The sequence below is a fragment of the Vanellus vanellus genome, assembly GCF_965231255.1.
Source record: "Vanellus vanellus genome assembly, chromosome: 7".
Classification (NCBI taxonomy): domain Eukaryota; kingdom Metazoa; phylum Chordata; class Aves; order Charadriiformes; family Charadriidae; genus Vanellus; species Vanellus vanellus.
The window spans coordinates 11,218,268-11,235,883 of record NC_138912.1 but is presented as its reverse complement, the minus strand read 5'-3'; the positions used below and the strand labels follow the sequence as shown (position 1 = coordinate 11,235,883).

At 40.8% G+C, this 17,616-nt stretch overlaps 2 protein-coding genes across 8 annotated transcripts in view; one reads left to right on the top strand and one right to left on the bottom strand.

Moving 5' to 3' along the window:
- On the bottom strand, positions 1-11,057 carry ZDHHC6 (zDHHC palmitoyltransferase 6). Of its 2 annotated transcripts, none has more exons than XM_082486665.1 (10): positions 10,621-11,057; positions 9,203-9,294; positions 6,852-7,011; positions 5,602-5,763; positions 4,934-4,987; positions 3,245-3,412; positions 2,885-2,926; positions 2,346-2,491; positions 2,214-2,257; positions 1-571 (listed from the first exon to the last, which is right to left on the bottom strand). In XM_082486665.1, the coding sequence occupies exons 1-10, from the start codon at positions 10,858-10,860 to the stop codon at positions 468-470; spliced, it is 1,212 nt and encodes a 403-aa protein (XP_082342791.1). In that variant the 5' UTR covers positions 10,861-11,057; the 3' UTR covers positions 1-467. The 2 variants fall into 2 exon arrangements, with proteins under 2 accessions (XP_082342791.1, XP_082342792.1); XM_082486666.1 differs by having other exon boundaries at positions 2,437-2,491.
- Positions 11,058-11,409: 352 nt separating this feature from the next.
- The window catches only part of VTI1A (vesicle transport through interaction with t-SNAREs 1A), a 293,522-nt gene continuing 287,315 nt past the window's right edge, over positions 11,410-17,616 (top strand). For all 6 annotated transcript variants that reach the window (XM_082486273.1, XM_082486272.1, XM_082486275.1 and 3 more), the window contains exon 1: positions 11,410-11,609. In XM_082486273.1, coding sequence (XP_082342399.1) covers positions 11,516-11,609 — 94 coding nt within the window. In that variant the 5' untranslated portion in view covers positions 11,410-11,515. The remainder of the gene's footprint in view (positions 11,610-17,616) is intronic.

The window sequence follows — 17,616 nt, the reverse complement described above, 5'->3', positions numbered from 1 at the left end:
TATGAGTGTATCATTTATTTGAGGTGGACAATTCACATCATTAAAAGTCACAGGTAACAAATCTTATCTTGAATTTGAAGCAGATGTTTATTTTATAGTTTTCAGGGGCAGCTTCAGAGAAAGTAAAATACAAAAGATAAGCAGCACGCATCACAACCAGATGCGGTTGAGGAAAAAAAAAAAAACTAAAATATGAACCCTCAGAATGCAATTTAGACAGGAAAAAGAAAAAAAAACCTTAAGTGATGAAAAAGATGCACCTTGAAGGCAATCCACTGAATGGCTTCTTCAGTTATTTATTGTTAAAAAGGTATGCAAACCATGGCACGATCCAATCCTTTCAGCTGCGAGGAAGAGAAAACCTTGTCCTATTCATTGCATAAGTCTAAAGTAATATACAGAAAATTTCAAGTAAAGGATTGTGGTTTGAAGTAAAAATTCCATTTCTTATGTAAAAAATTAGAAGGCTATCTGTTTTTCTTCTCTCCATCCACTGGTTGATCCGTTTCAGAGTCATATTGGCATTTTTCCACACATTTCCTAGGGAACCAGCCTCGTTCTCTTATTCCACCTTAAGACATGAAAAGTTGCATTAACTTGGAACAAAACATGACCCACTACAGAGGAAAAATACAGGACTGGAAGAGACATCAAGAGGTTACCTAGTTTATTTTCTTCTCCAAGGCAGGACATGAAAGTCATTCCTAACATCACTGCTTAGGGATGCATGTAGTCTCTCTCATCGCCTAAAATGTTTTCAGAGATCTCTAGTTTTCCAGTACTATACCTTCCTTACTATTAGGTAATATTTCCTGATACCCTACCTGAATCTTTCTGTCTATAATTCAAGTTCACAACTCCTCTTTCTACACACCAGGGACACAGGAAGCAGCTAACAACCTCCTCTACAACAGACTTTCATGCAGCTGATGACTATTTGCACATACCCTGCCTTTCTCCTATCTCCTTTTCCTCTCCAGGTAAGCCACTCCAGTTCTTTCAGCTTTCCCTTATAAATCACATTTTCTAGTGCTCTTATTATTCTGTTTTCCTCTCAACCCTTTACAGCTGATCTCCCTCTTTCTTGAGATGCAGTAGCTGCTTTTAATTGTAATGGTATTTCAGCTAAGTCTCTGCCAATGTTGAATATGGAAGGATGGAAGGATTATTTCAGGCATCCGGGAAGCTATGTGCTTTTTTTCTTTTTTGCAAGTGTTGACTCATCTTAAGATTATGACTGACTCTTTTTTCCTCAGAAGAATTGCTACTTAATTCTTCCACTTTGTTTTAGTGCAGCTTATTATTCCTGCCTATTCACAGCATTTTGCTACACATTCCTAACAAATCTCATCCTATTTTTGAAGCCTAATTCTCCAAAATGTCAATGTTATTTTAAATTCTAATCCAGCCTCTCAGTATACACCAGGTTCCCCACCCAGACCACGCTTCATCTGATTTAAAATAAATAAATAATCGATATAGCACAGATACCTCCAGCTAATCTTCACAATAAGTAACACAATACAAACTATTACCGTGCTTGTTCAGTGACTCCTTTAGATTTGATGTTTGAAAGAGTTCATTGGCGTGAGCTGCCAAAGCACTTCTAGTCCACAAAGGTCTCAGATCTCCCATGAAAGGCATGGAAACTTTCAATCTAGTAAGCCAATCTGTTGGCTGCCTCTTTTTTTGCCACCAAGGAATGTACATGCAATGAATTCACAATTGTTTGGCAAAGACAAGAGAATCCAATGCCCCCTCGATGGAAGGTCTGGCAGGTAAAATTTTAGCTGAGTCCTAAGCAGGAGGGCTAAAGTAAAAAATGTAAAAATTTCAATGCAGGTGGCTATGATGTTGTCTCTCTATTTAAATATCACCCCCAAAAAATGAAATCACCATTAACTTCTTTAAAGTCTAGAAGTCTAACTTTTTCTTAGACTTTGAAGCAGTGTCCCTCTTCCCATTCAACCTTCAATAAACTACTAGATGAATGTTCTTTCAGTCTGACAAATGCTTTTGATGTTTATCAAAACTGGTATATCTACCAGATATAAAGAGTAAAAATTGTGGATGTGGTTTTAAGACGGGAGAGGAGCCAATAAGGTCATTATACGTTTTGAAAACTGAATATGTAATATTGTCCACATTTCTAGACAGCTATAAAATTGATTTGTAATTTTCAACAAAAAAAGTGAAAAATAACTGCCTCATACCATCAGCAGCTGAGTCGAGAATCTTCTCACCATACATCCAGTGTCTGAGGAAGAAAGCGTAATAGGTAATTAGATGCCAGAACTCATCTCAATATTTCTTTTAACCAAACATAAAGGTGTGGAGCCACTAACTTTAAGCCTCTTGTGGCTAAAATCAGATCCCCTTTACTCAGTGCAATTCTAGGTTCTTCAGTGCACGGTGTTGTGAAGAATGTTTTAACACCTTTAGTCACAGGGCAGCAGACACCACTGTAATCTTCTACTGCTCGATACCGCACCTGCAAATACAAACAGAACACAGCAATATATTATTGTAAGGAGTTATGGCCTTGCTGAGTTTCACACCAAAAAAATTCAAGCATACCATTAGATTTGAGCATAGTGACAACAGCTGTCAAAAGGATTCTAAATTCTAAATTAACTGCTTAACAATGAAGCACAGTAATCTTTATTATCACATTTCTTACCATCTGGAAACTAAGGACCAATTGCAAAGAAAGCTAAATGCCAAGTTTAATTAAGCAAAGGTTGCAGCACACTGTTTGTGTAGAAACACAAAGTATTTAATTGGCAGGTTTAAAATCAAGAAATGATATAGTCTCAGCAATTACTGACATTTGTTTATACTGATATTTCAAAGTCATTTCAGATCAAACTCCACAAATACTTACACTTCTTATTCGCTTGTCTGCTTTCTGTTTCAGTTGCTCTATCTATAAATGATTATAAATAGAAATTTAGGCAGTGTTTAGTTTAAGAGGACTTGCGTACTCAACACAAAATGAAGTCAGGTATTGAAATCATTCAACAAACACAGGAAATATAATTAGCGTTTAAAAGCACTCACAAAAGCATAACTTTTCAGGCTATTAAAAAGGGGAGAACATTTGACAGAACTCCTGTTTCTTAAGTATATTTATTACTACTCAGTCTATATTAGTTATTTAAAAAGTTGGTTTATCACTACAAAGGAAAGCAGGCAATTCGATTATGGGGAGGATTAACTTGAGGTATCATTGAAGATCAGTTACCGTCAAACTGTATTGATGACAGCCATCTCTTACTGGCCAATCCAGGCCATCCCCCTCAGGAATCCCAGACCATGTAAACACTTGCTTGAAGTTCTTCCATTTACTTCCCATGTCATAAGGGAAAATAAAGGTCTCACCCGTTTGGTAGTACTGGATTCTGTCTTTGGCCTGGAAAACAATTCAGAAATGCAGTACATAAAAACTTACCCTAAAAACTGCAATTGAGTAGCAAATATTAAGAAGGCCAGGTCATATGCCCTGTATGGGTCCATGAGACCTAAAGGCAAGTGTTTTGAGGCAAGAGAAGTAAATTTGTGCTATACTAACCCAGGCTTTTAAAGCCACTTACAACAATCACAGCATTTAGAAGTGTGTCTGGTTTGGGTGCGTGCACCCCCCCCCCCCGGCCTTACTCTTTAACAACAGAGTCAACTGGATACACTGATTAATCCACTTCATGCTCTGATTCTATTTTATGGCTTTTTTCAAAGACTGATGCCTGACTATTTCTCAGTTATATACAAAGACTTCTACAGCTCAGGATTCTTTGACTAATGACCATGAGCATAATTCAACATTGGTAGTGTCTACTCCACCTCCAAGAAGTGCGTATACAGGCATGCTCTGAATGTCCCACAGTCTGCAGTCATGAACTTTTCATTCTTTCAGTAATGATGACACCTAGTGGAACAGCCACAGAAGAGTTTGTTCTCTGCTGCAATAATGCTGGTTTTATTGAGCATTCATGCATCACAGTCTGTGTTCAGTTTTCACAATGGACATATTAGCAGCCTGTGTTTTACAGTAAAAGTTTTAATACATTATTCCAAATTCTACTGTATAGTTGTAACAGGGTTTTCTTTCATTTATGTTCCATCGTCCTATTATTCAAAGGTCTAACACACTAGGATCCAGCTAAGCTAGATTCCGTTCAAAGAGAAGGCATTACAATATTTAGGTACTTATACACAATCAAGATTCTCAGGCTAATTCTCACACAGAATAAAAGAAAGACAACAGGATAATAATAAAATGTTTGTGGACTTATAGAAACTAATCTGGTAGCACTAAAAGTTTCTAAACATTGAGTCAATTTTGATTGCTCTAAACTTAGCTTCTACTGCTTGGCTATATTTCTTCTGAAAAAAATCTTGTGAAAACCTGTATAAAGGTATGGAAATCAAAGATAAATTTAAAGAGGAGAAGACTAGGTATCTCATTATTTTCTAGTACTTCTCCAAAAATCAAGGAAAATCCTCCCAATTTTAATCAGAGAAGTAGGAAATGAGGAAAATCATGAGCCAAAACATGCCACCTAGAATGGGCAGAGGAAGTGGGCAATTAAAGACACAGGCAGGCATAAGGAGAAGCGAAGATAACTCAAGTTTCAGGCAAAAACACCTACATATTTCAAGCAGATAAGAAAATTCTCTTAAAAGCAAACATTCTTCTATGTTCATACCAATTCCCCCAAACAAAAAAGAAAAGAAAAGTCTATGCAGTTGAATGATTTCTCATCCATTTCAGTCAATTTCAGACAGTGAGGGAAATGCTGGCTGTAGGTGTTAAGTCAGTGGTAAATTGAAATGACACCTTTGGTTTAAATCCAGAGGTGAAACGAGAAATTGATAAATATGGACAGTAAGCTTTCTAACAATACAGTACAAGAATACTGTAACAAAAGCTTACCTTTTCTTCAATCCAGGACTCGATTGAAGTTTTATTTGTCAAAATGACTTTCATCTAAAATAAAAGTGTTAGGTGAAATTAGCATTGATTTTCTCAGAAATACATCAGCTAAGCAAAGAAAATTTCATTTAACAAACTAAATTTGCTTTAAATAACAAAGCAACTTTTATAGGTTTAACTGAAACATATAAAACATTCAAAGTTAAGATGCAGCATATGCCAATGCTGTCCTCTAGAATTATACGCTTAGACAGTATCACATAGAATTTCAGTTTATTCTTAAAATGTGTATTTTTGTTTCCTTCCAGAGATTTCAAACATTTGAGAAAAATATATCAGGCATGTTTGTACCAATTTTCAGGGGTAGGGACATGTACTCCTGAAATAACAAGTATTTTTCCTTTTCCAGAGTTTATAAAGCCCATCTCATGTTTTCTTAGTTTTTAACATTTTCACCTCCAAGTTCTCCCGTGAGGGAAAAAAAAAAACAAAACAAAACTGTGGTAACAAGAGAGGAATTGTGAGAAAGCAACATAAACCCCTGGAAAAGTTACACAGCAACATAAGCTCTAAACAACAGCTATCTCAATTTTCAATTCTGTTTCTGCTCTACAACCAGGCAAAACTTACGGATTTTAACTTCTTTGTTACAGAAGCCACAAACTTACCTGGATAATAAACAGCATACCAACAGCAATAGTTGTTCCTAATGCCAGTCCTAAGGCAAATAAAGATGCAGCAAATGCAGAAAGTCCAAAGGGAATAATGGGTCGAGGATCTCTCTTGGCTGCACTCATGTCAATCTTTACAGAACTCCACCCAAAAGATATCTGCAAAAGTAAAATATCATCATTCAGCTCTAGAACATTCCAACTGCTGAAACAAAACAAATTACCAATAAGAAATCTGACTCTGAAGGTAGGTGCCCAACTTCTGACAGGTTTATAATGCAAGTGGAATAATTACCAAAAAAAGAAAAAAGTACGCAAAAGACTTTTCCTCCTCAGAAATACATTCTTTGCTAGATGTAGGCCTTGTCTAAATGGAAAGCTAAACTAAAATTGCCATCTTGCAAGTTCCATAACAAGTCAGGCCTAAAATTTGCAAAAAAAATCTGGACTCTGGCACATTAACAAAAACGTATTCACCAGAGAGAAAACGGTTGCATAGCACAGTATCCATTTTTAATGGAAATGCTACAGGTTTTCCTCTGAAAGCTTTAGCAGAGAGCAGTTCTCAACGTTATTGCTCTGCAAATACAACACACAGCCCTCATCTGTTAATCAGTCGATGTTTTCAAGCTCTTCATTGCAATCACAAAGGCTGAAATCAAAGCTCATAATCTTAACCATGGATCTGAGATAAGGGACGTATTCCTGAACAAGCTTTGCTTACTGTTGCTGTAGTTAAATTTTCCCAATTAAAAACCAAATCAACATAATTTATTCTTGGTTCCAGAAAGATGTACTTTTTTTCCCTTGAAGAAAGGGATACAATTCTAAAAGTGGCAAGCAAAAGAAAATAAATAGCATCTAAATTGTGCGTTGGAAAGAAATAGCAGCTAGTTTCTATGCCAGCCAAAACACAGCCTGTCTCTCTCTATATAAAGTACTACTCAGAAACTGTCTTCAGTCAACGCAAAGATCTAGGAAACTTCCAGTGATTATGACAAGCAACAGAGGGGGGAAAAAAGAAAAAAAAAAAAGGGAAACAAAATAAAAACAAGTTTCTCTGAATCCTCCTCCAAACAATGAACATATTTCTCACAGGCAGAGAGCAGAACTGAGAGTACGTGTTGAAAGAATAACAAGGAATTCCACATGCTGCTTCTCAGGAAACCAATCAATCTCATGCCTCCAGAAATAAATCACCCATCTAACTTAAATAATATTTTAAGCATTTAATTATGTTTTCTTACTCTGTTGTAAAGCTGAGTGTACATAGTCATAACAAATATGAAAGAAGCATGAATGCATCCTAGCGGAGCTAAGAGGAGAAACAGAGTGAAAGATGCATGATTCTGGTATCCGCAACAGTTGTTGATCCAAGGACAATGGTGATCCATTTTCATGACACATCTGTGAATAAGAAGTATTCATTACTATAAATGACATTTACTATGTTTTTCCAAAAAGCACAAAGAGAAAGACAACTTTCTACTACTCAACCTCCATTCACTCATGTAAACCCACTGATTTCCAACAGATCAACACAACAGCATCCTTTTTTGTTGCCATTTAGAATGATATTTATGTTGTAGAGTGAAAGAAAGCAAAACAAAAAGTGCTCCCAGGTCCTACCCTGCCTAATTATCCCTCCTCCTCTTTACTGAAGCTTGCTAGTCACTAATAAACCTGTATCCCAGAGCCAGGAGATAGAGGCCTAGAATGGAAAGCCTAAGAACTATCAACACAATAACTAAGCCCTAATATTATTGCCATTTTTTTTAAATAAGCACACCAGGAAAATAAAGGAAATATCAAATCCCCTGAGAACTACCTGCAGAAAGAACATATAAAGAAACACAGACAGCAGTGTGTTAATGCCTCTTTCTTTTCAGTAGTAGACCCTCTGAAAGCTTCATCAATTGCTATGTATTGACCTTACACTACTGTAAGTCCTTTTCAAAATCTATTTACCAAGCATAAACACCCTAGAGACAGTCTTGTATTCAACATAAAACTGGTTAATTGGTTTAGCTTACAGGTGCAAAAAAACACCTGATAAAAGATTTGTCCACATCCCAAATTCCATTGATTTAACTTAACAGGTGTAAAAGTCACTAATTATAATGCTGCAATTCACCTGCACCAAACCTGAGTGATAAACAAAGGATTGAATTACACAAATATTCAGCTCCTCTGAAAATCAAAGTTAACTGTTTTGTAACTACTGACCTGATTATCTTTTAAAATAGTCCATTCCCAATTGGAAGTTCAGTTTCTCCCTTTTAAAGAATTAATTGTTCTTCATTAGCGTATGCTCAACTGCCACTGTACAAGTTCTTGAACATGTAATATTAATTATCAGCACAAGTGTTTCTGAAGAAGTTCATAGATCTTCGCTAGAAACCTCACCCTATTCAGGTGGGCCACAAGAAACGACTCCATTCAGGCACTTAAACTTGGCATAGCACAGACGATTTTCGGCAGTGATTTAAGTTACATGCTTGACTGCAACAGGCTAGAAATATGTGCAGAACGAGTTACTTTGGCCAGAGTTGAGAAAATTCCTAATGTGTATCAGCAAAATGGTTTGGAGGATGTGCCGCAGTTTCTTCCGTTTTATTTGTCTGACAAAAGATAAATTATTTAAAGAACTTGCTTTTGCAAAGACAGTAATCAGGATCTGCTGCTATTTTCTGCAAAGTCCTCAGTGTAAAGATTGTCACTCAAGGAAATTTTAAGTCTCAGGATGATGCAGCCAAATTACAGCACTGCTCCACAGTTTCAGTCTCTAATTCCTAAAAGCACACTAACTACATATCTTGTGTTTACAGACATAACAAATAAATGCATATGCTGCAATATCCCTTTACCACATTCTCCAATAGTCCTTCAGAGGACGACCTGCCCAATAAACCCAAGACAAATGCAACTACAGCCTGGACTGCAGACAGCTGAAGTGGCTTGCTTTTTTTCAAGCTGCACTAAATTCTAGTGCAGCTATTTATAATAAAAGCAACTTTTAGCTCAAAACAAGTCTGTGGGAAGAATAACACATCACAAGGCACAAACGTTTTAAGTTGACCCAAAAGGCTAATTAGTTCACTTGACATGCAGACTCCCCTCAAAAAACAACCCTTTAGTGAAGAGTAAAGAAAAGTCCAAAATTTCCACTCAAATCAACATTTATCTCCCATTTGGAAAGATGACAGAATAGGTTTTTCTGCTCCCTGAGTAGGTGAATATTTGGACTCCGAACTTAGAAAGGACTGGAAGATTTTTAGGTATTTATACAGCCTCACTTCCCTGAAACAGTACTGCAATGTTTTGTTAATACTATCAAGAAGTTCTTAAGAGAAACTGAATTCAAGCCAAAAAGAAAATGATAAAGACAGATTTATTTATTAAACTAAACCACAGTAAAACTGTATAGAAGTCATACAACTAGAAAGCGGAAATATTTGAAACAGGTACAGCGTTCATATGGAAATCTTTTAAAAACGCACAATACAAGACTTAGAAGAATAAATTACATTAATATTTCATCACTAGATTAGAAGCTGTTTTAATATGGACTTAAAACAATTTTAAAGAAAGACAGTACCTGTTACACTTTCGACAGTGGTGTGAACGTGGTGCCTTATAAGACTGACACACTTTACAGTATTGGAGATACATGCAATCCTGAGATTTTTCCTTTAAACAGAAGAATAGGTGTGTTAGATTTATAGATAGTTCTACTGGCAATATGTATCTTGGCACTTTCCTAAGCTAAGCATCTTTGCTTTCTTCTGACAGGGTGTGTCTCATAACCCAACCCTATTTAATGGTAGGTGTCGAGGACAGAAAAAACCAAAATGAAATAACCTCTTGGCTATCAACACAGCCATCTCCCACTGTTGAAAGTGCTGGTTGCTAAAAGAAATAAACAGTTCTTCAATCAGGAAGAGCGACTCTACAAGCAGGGTTTCATAGTGAAGTTCTGAGAGTAAAACACAGCATGAGGCCTTTATGATTTTTACTAAAACCTTGTGCACCTTGTCTCTCCATTTTATACTCTAAGCCAATCTAGGCTTACTACAAAGATACAGTACTGGTAAGCATTAATGTTCAACTAGCTCTTGTTTGCCTCCCTCTCTCTCTTACACACACACATACGCCAACTACAGCAAGACAAGAGACAGAGACTTGTAGATAACAAATAGTAATGCTGGCCAAAATCTTCTATTCATGAAGTGGAATATCTGCTCATCCTGCTAGGACTACATCAGGATCCTCTTGTCACTAGATTCTGTTCAGAGAAATAGTCCACACGAGTAGAAATGTGATTATGACTAATCTTTATGTCACGCCACTGGAACACAAACTCTGTCCTGCTGTCTTGAGATACTGAACCTGTATCATTCTGGTCCTTGACTACTACTCCTTCCAAGAGATCACTGAAGCAAAGAAAATGCAAATTTCTACCTTGACTTGTAATACTGTGTTGAACAAGATAAACACCTATTTTTTTTTTTTATGTGAGCCTGAAAATTACACGTGCTAAATGAAATTCTTCTAATCCTTATTACTAGCAGCAAAGTCTTCAATACACGGGTGGGTGTGTGCGAGCATGCAGATAACCTTGAAGTTCTCATTCCTGGCTAACAGTACTGGTTTCCTGTTGTTTTGCTTTGAGAAGCACCTACAAAACATAACGATTACTGGCAATAAAGCAGCGTTACCGGTTAGCCCCAGACCACTGTAACTGGCAGAACGAGGAAGGGATGGAGCAAGCCGGAGCCTACTGGAGACGCTGAAGGAAGCAGCAGCAAAGCGGGAGAGAGGCGGAAAGCGAAGATGCCGAAACAAGATAAGGAGGAAGGAGTGGCCCGAGGGGCTGGCTGCATGCTCCGGGGAGAAAGGGGAAACGGTGGCATCAAAAGACAGGCGGTTCCCGCTCTCTCTCCGAGCCCCGCACACGCTCCTTGCGGAGAGCCCCCCCCCGCCCCGGGGATGAGGCGATCCGAAGCCAGCGCTTACCGGCGTCCACCCCAGAGGGACGTACCCCGGGCCGACAAACATGGCGCTGAAGTAGTTGTAGAGGATCATGACGGTCCAGTTGAGGAGCATGATGAAGTTGACGCTTCCCCCGGCGGTGTCCAGGGGCCAGTACCACAGCGCGGCGTCCGCCATGGCGGTGGCAGAGCACACGGCCACCACGGCCAGGGCCACCAGCGGCCCCCAGTGGCACAGCCGCCGCGCCCGGCCCAGCCCGCCCATGGCCACTACCGCCGCCCGCCCGCTACCGCCCCGCCGCCGCCGTGCATGGCTGCCGCCGTGCTCAGCCTCGCACCGTCCCGCCGGCTGCCGAGAGAGAGGGAGCGCCGTGAGGAAGGGGAAGGGGAGGCGTCGGGGCCCGCCGGGCGTCGGCCCCGCCCCGCCGGCCCGGGGAGCGGAGCCCGCGCTCGCCTCCGCCCGCCGGCGCCTCCGCCTCAGCCACCGCCCCCCGGCAGTCCGTTGGCAATAGAGTCCCGCCAAGAAACAGCGCCCCGCCGGTAGGAACCGTAGTCTCGTCCCTCCATCCCCGCTCCGCTAAAGGAGCGAGGTTATAAGGCGGGGCGCAAAGGAGCTGCGGGGTCCCGGTTTGCAGGTCGTGAAGCGGAGTGCCGCCTCCGGGGCTGGGGTTGCAATCCAAGCCCCCCGGCAAAGGCCGCCAAGGAGAGCCGGGCCGCGCTGGTTATAGCACCTGAGCGGGGGCGGAGAGTTTCGCCGGAACCTTGTGGTGAGGCTCTCGGAGGCGGGAAGGACACCTTTACGGGTGGCAGAACGCGGAAGCGCCTGGCTGCGGAGCGGCTGAGGGCGCCCGGCTGAGCGCGGCGTATCTCGGCGGAGCGCAGCGGGGACCGCGGCCTCCCCCGCCACAGCTACCGCCGCCATGTCCTCCGATTTCGAGAGCTACGAGCAGGACTTCGCGGTGCTGACGGCCGAGATCACGGGCAGGATCGGGAAGGTGCCCAAGCTGGTAGGAGGTGAGCGGCGGGCGCCTGTGGCGGAGGGGAGGGGGCTGCTCGCCTGGCGCCGCGGAGAGACCGTCGTCCCCCGCCGTTGCTGAGCTCCCGCCTGCCCTGCTCTTCAACTTTACGGCTCTCGCCCGTCCTACTCGTCTGTGAGAGCCTCTCCGGCTCCCGGAGCCTCCGGCTTCCCAGCAGCGAGCGCTTGGGGTGGCGGCGGGGGGTGTTTTAGCGTGTTTTTAGCGTGGTCTGTCTCTGTGTCCCGTCACCCGAATGTGTTTTCTTGCTCCTTACGCAGCAGAGTCAGGATTCACCTCCCCGCCCCGGGCGCGCAGCTGTTCGAGCAGCGAGTTGTCAGATGAAACGTGTTAAGCATAAGCCGGCAGAACGTTGTCAGCTGGCCCGCCGTGAGGATCGGCCCTGCCCGGCCCTGCCCTTCTCGCTGCCCGTAGGGCCGCGCAGCGTTGTGCCAGCGCAGCCGAAGGGCTGAGCAGCGCAGGGGTCAGGGCCGGAGGAAGGCTGGGGGTGGGGTGGGGTGAGGTGTGTTCTTCTGCCCCCAGTGCTCTTTATTGTGGGCGGGCCACAGCATCAGCAACGCGAACCAAGTCTGTTTCATGTGGCATAGACAGAATTTGTGCATGTTTTAATCCGAATCCGTATTTTTGCTGCCTACTGTTAAAGCATTTGATTTGGATAATTGACTGTGGTGACTCACGTGTAGGAACAGATTCAAAGAAATCGGTGTTTATTTGCTTTAATGTGTTTGTCAGTAGCCTGCAGCATTCATGGTCTAATTCGTGATCTATCCCCGCAGTAGAGACAGTAATGTCAATAAGAGTGTTAGGGTAGAAAGCCGAAAATTAAAATCTTGTAAACCAGTCTAGTTGAATCTTCTAGTGTGTACAAATCAGTGCCCTAATACAGAGCTCCTAGTATGAGACAGAGGGAAGCTGAAACTACTGGATTTCTCATCTGTCCTTCTTGTAGCTCTGCTTAATGCCTCGTCTGTTTCCAGGTCATTAAATATTTCTGCTTCTGCTTCCTATGCATGTTTCCCAAAGCTTTAGGAGACTTAAACCATGGGAGTGGGTATCATGTCAGGGAGGGAATAAATACATTCTAATGGTATACTTTTCCACAAGGCTAAAGGAAAAAATATCATACATCCAGGACCAAAGACTAACATCCTACTTTTAGAGTGGGAAATGCATCATGAAGTGATGAAGTAGTGACTCTAAACAGGATTTGAGGTAGGTGGTCAATTAAAACATATGATCTCAGTGCAACGTTAATTCAGAAGTCCAAAACACATCTGAATGCATAAACAGGGATTTAGAATAAAAATCTGTCTGTTTCTGGAAGGTTATGTCCAAATCTAATCTTATTGAGTTAGAAAGTATTTTGATAAATTGAGGTTCCATGACCAATCACAGGCATGATTAAAGGACAGGAAACTATGCCTTTTCATCGGTTTAACAAAGCTATTTTGCTGTTGCGCTTAAAAAGGACATGGAGGGATAACTCAGTCACAGTCTGCAGGTACTTACAAGTAGAAAGCTTTTTCCATTTTGTAAAAGAAACTTACGAAATGAAGAAGGGAGAGATCCAAAGAGTTCCTGTGATTTAAATTTAGAACTGGTGTAATTTAGTTTGCTCAGAAATTATATTTAATCTGTAAATGGCCTCTGGAACAATTTACTGAGGGGATGCAGTGAATTCTTCCCTAACATAAGGCAGTAGCCTTACTGACTAATGTAAGGCAGTATTTCCCACTGCCTCACAAAGGGTTGTTCACTTTTATACAGAGTAAATTTAAGGACCTCTTAGAGGAACAGGAAGACATCATAAATACACTGGAGGTTTTTGTTCTGAAAATCAGTAGTGCTACACAGTGAGCTTGTGGAAAAAGTATAAAGATTTAATTTCCTAATTGTGTAGATTTTGGAAGTCAGAAGTGTCCAGTAGTAGGAAGAATATTCTGCTTAGTAGGAGTGTATTTCCATAATCCCCTCCTTGTTTTGATCTCCCTTATTCACTTAGGGAGACTTTGGAGCTTAAATATGAGATGTTCAAAGAGTATTGTCTTAAACAGTGACATAATCATAATTCTTTTATGTGGCCATTAGAATTGGTTTTTTTTAGAATTTGATGTCCTCTCAGAGTAGAAAGAATAGACATTCCCTGCAGGACCAGTAGTGTGGCACTGGGCTAAATGGCCTCAAGATAAGACACTGGTTGGTTTATTTTTATTTTTTTTTAAGAGGTGGCCTTTCCACATTAGGATTTGAGGCTGGTTTGGACTGGCTTGCATTATAGCTACTTCTTGCACTGTACATTTAGGAGTGAGTGCGTTGCTTCAGTTTTCAGGGCTGTTCTGTCTTTCATCAGAAAAAAAAATCATGTTCAACTTAAAAACAAATTGCAGTCTTAGCTAATAGAGGCATTTTACCACCTGGGAAAAAAATCTCTGACTATGCTGAGTGCTTTAATCAGAAATATTTTAAATACACATTTTTCCCTTGTTTCTTAATAGGAATATTTGCAAGATCTTTGCTTCTTCATCACCAGACGTTCCGGTTAGTTCTTGTGGAGATGGCTGGGAGAGCCTCAAAAAGAGGATTATGAGGTGGGAGGGGGACATGAGGAGATGCACATGAGGTGGCAGTTTTCAGCAGCAGTGATTTGAGAGAGATTGCTGATGGCCTTCTTCCCCCACGCTGGAAGAAGCAGGATGAAAGGTGTAAGGACTTGTGCTACTTCTGCATAATACAGAGAGAGATCTGCTGAACTGTAGTGACTGGTTTATTTTCTTCTGCTGCCCAAGATGGACCTGCTGTAAGCTTCGTGTTCAGTTGAATTGGAGAAATACTGGTTAATTATTTTTGCAACATTCCTGCGTTCGGTGTTGTCAGGACTTGATGCTGTCTTGTGTTCTAGGAGGATGATGGCTCTACAAACAATCCTGTTGTCACAAATGTATAAATAGTTCAGCAAGAAATGTAACAAAGGCACTCATACTGCAGAAAGAATAAGCAGCAGGGACAATAGAATATCTTGAGAAGAAATGTCTTCTGTTGAAGCAAACATCATCTGGAGAATGAAAGAAAGCGTTCTAAATTGAGAAATGGCTTTTAAATAGACTTTCTGTGAAGGTCTTTGAAGGATGAAGATCATTTGCTGATGTGTTTTATTAATGTTCCTCAGTGTTTCAGAGAAACATGTCTTGTGATTTGACCAAAAATTATATGAATTTTGATTGCTTGATCTGAAAGAGAGTTTTATCAGCACAAATGGTGGTATTTAGCCTTTTTCCAGCACAGTAGCCTCTGGGTTGTGTTGGTTTTAGACTTGAGTGCTGTTGTTCTTCTGAAACTCAATACCTGTATTTTCTACTGGGCAATCAAAGCACTGTATTTTGGTCTCTTAACAGATTTAGCTGAAGAAAGTCCCACTTTTAATCCTCTGTTGTACCCTTGTACTGGAGTTTACTGTCTGCATTTCAGGTCTGTCTCATTATGATGTGCTTCTTGAACTCTGTTTTATAACCCAAAGAGAGAAACACATGTATTGTTCCACTTGTCTCTGCTGTTGGACAGCAACTTCTGGCAAAGTGGGGAGCGTGTAAACTGCCTTAGCCAGTGCAGCAAAATCTGCAAGTGGTCTATGAACTGAAGCACTTTGTTACTCAATCTTTTCCTCGGTATGTACTAATAAAAAGAAGCAATTCCTCATGCAATGAGACTGCTCAGTGTTGGTCCAGATTTTTTTAATCCCTTCATTGGTTGTGAAATCAAACCAGTGCTGCATTATCTTTCTATGCTTGTAGGTAGATTTCTGCTTTTCTGTAACTGCTGTATTCTGGGGGACAAAACAGTGACTAATGCAAGGGCAAAGCTGAAAGAAACGAGGAAAATGTAGTAAAAGCTTGTTTCTTTTAAGAAAGTGATACAGCCTTGTGTACACACACAGAATGGATTTCTTTCTTTGCAATCCTTACCTGGTTTTGTTTCCAATTTTTATCCATATTTTGTCAATTTGACAAGTTAAACTATACACGCTACATGCAGTATTTTCTGGCAATGTGGAAACAAAAAGTCTAAATTTAGATATATTTGATAGAGCATTGTTTTTTATTTTCGTTAAAGGATATTATCAATTCTGAATTAAGAAAAAAGTTATAAAAAACCCTTTTCGTGTAATGGAAGTGTATTTAAGGAAATGATCAAGTAGGCAGATTGAAAACTGCTAAGACATAATGGAGTAATACAGTTAGTAATATGAGGATCTTAACTTGTTTGTCCTGATCTACTAGATTAGTGGCAAGCTTCTCTTACTCTGAGTAAGTCTCTCTGACCTCATCTGCAGTCTCTGAGCAAGTCATCCTGTGGATATTGTGCCTTCCTTTCTGTGAGGATTCTGACTGTGGAATAAGTTGTTTCCTTAGCTTAACCGTGGCAGTAAAACTGAAAGTAAGTGATTTGAAAACCATTCCAGCAAGTGCTTTCTGATTGACAGTGGTGTAGCGTTTCATGCTTCTCTTGCTGATACCAGCCTGGGGGTGTTGGCAGTCCTGCAGGCAAGTGGCTCCAGGCAGCATACTCCCACCAGGACATTATGTGGATGCAGCTAGAGGAAGAGAGGGAAATGAAACCAAGTGGGTGATACCTAGACTTTGGTAAGCTTGCTTTTCCTTACCAAAGTGACACTGCTGGATCCTGCCACCCCTTCTTGCTCTGGGGACTACATGCAGTTGCCAGAAGTTCAGATGCTTTCCTGGAAACTCATGAAGATATTGCTCCAAAGCTGCAGTGCCGGGATGTTGCCATGTGCCCGCTCACGCATCTGTATTTGAAGGAACAGCAAAGGCCTGGCTGAGAGTCAGCCTCGCTCCCAGCAGTTGCTCTGGTCACCAGCTGGGTGATTATGTATTGATAAATCTGGGATGATGTTCAAATGCAACTCTGGAGCTGGGTTAAAGTTTAATTAACTAAACCATTGAAGATCATTTGAATACCTCCTCAATTTTATGGGAGCAGTTTCAGCCAGACCTCCTTGTGTAGTAGAGTTTTCCCTGCCAAGGTCCGTACCTTAATATCTCTGTGGGTAGGTAAGATCTTACTGGTCAGTGGAATGTTAGGTAGTTCTTGTAATCACAAGTACACACAGAATTTGTACAGCATGAAATATTTTCCGTAAACCCCCAACTTCATATCCCTAAATTGCACGTTACTTAATGTTTATGGAAATTGTAATCCAGTAAAACTCAGGGAAATACTGAAATTGCTATAGTACATTTATTTTCTGCTGCTATATTTTTTAACTTTATTTCACCTTCAATAAAATGATATTGTGCATTTCACATCTTACATTGTTTTTCCTTTTGTCTATTGTCATCTTGCTCACTTCCAAATGAAGGAAAGTACAGAGATGTTCTGGGATGCTGGGCAGGAAAATTTAAATGTGTGGGCAAAGAAGTGGCAGATTCTCTTTTCTCTTGGGTTTAGTTATGTTAGGAAGATAAATTACTAACCATTACATTTTTTGGCTTGGGTGCTATCATGAGAACCTGGTGGGGAATTAAAGAAAGACATTGCTAATGGAGAACTAAAAGTGCACAGAAATGAGCATTTCCTACATCTTCTGCTGTAGTAGAATCCACCAAACGTGGCAGTGTGAATTCCAGATTTGCAAGAAAGGTGACATTTTTCTATGGCTTTAGCTTTGTAGAGACGATTGCTTGATGAAATTCTGGGCCCCTTTCAAGGATAAGGAGGGAAACTTTGGGAGGATTTAGAGGTGAGCTCTAACTTCTCACTTGTGTCACTGGCAGAGTTCGCTTTACTCAGAGGGCTTCTGTGTTCTTCAAGATTTTATTCTCGCTATGTTTTGCCAGACATACTGTTGTATCCTCAGAAGACAGCTTTTTCTAGTCTTTGCACAGCTGGTTATTTGCAAAGATCTCTGCATTATCTTAGAGGTGGAAGGATGATCCTGAATCTGATCCTCTCTGCAGGCAGAGCTGCAA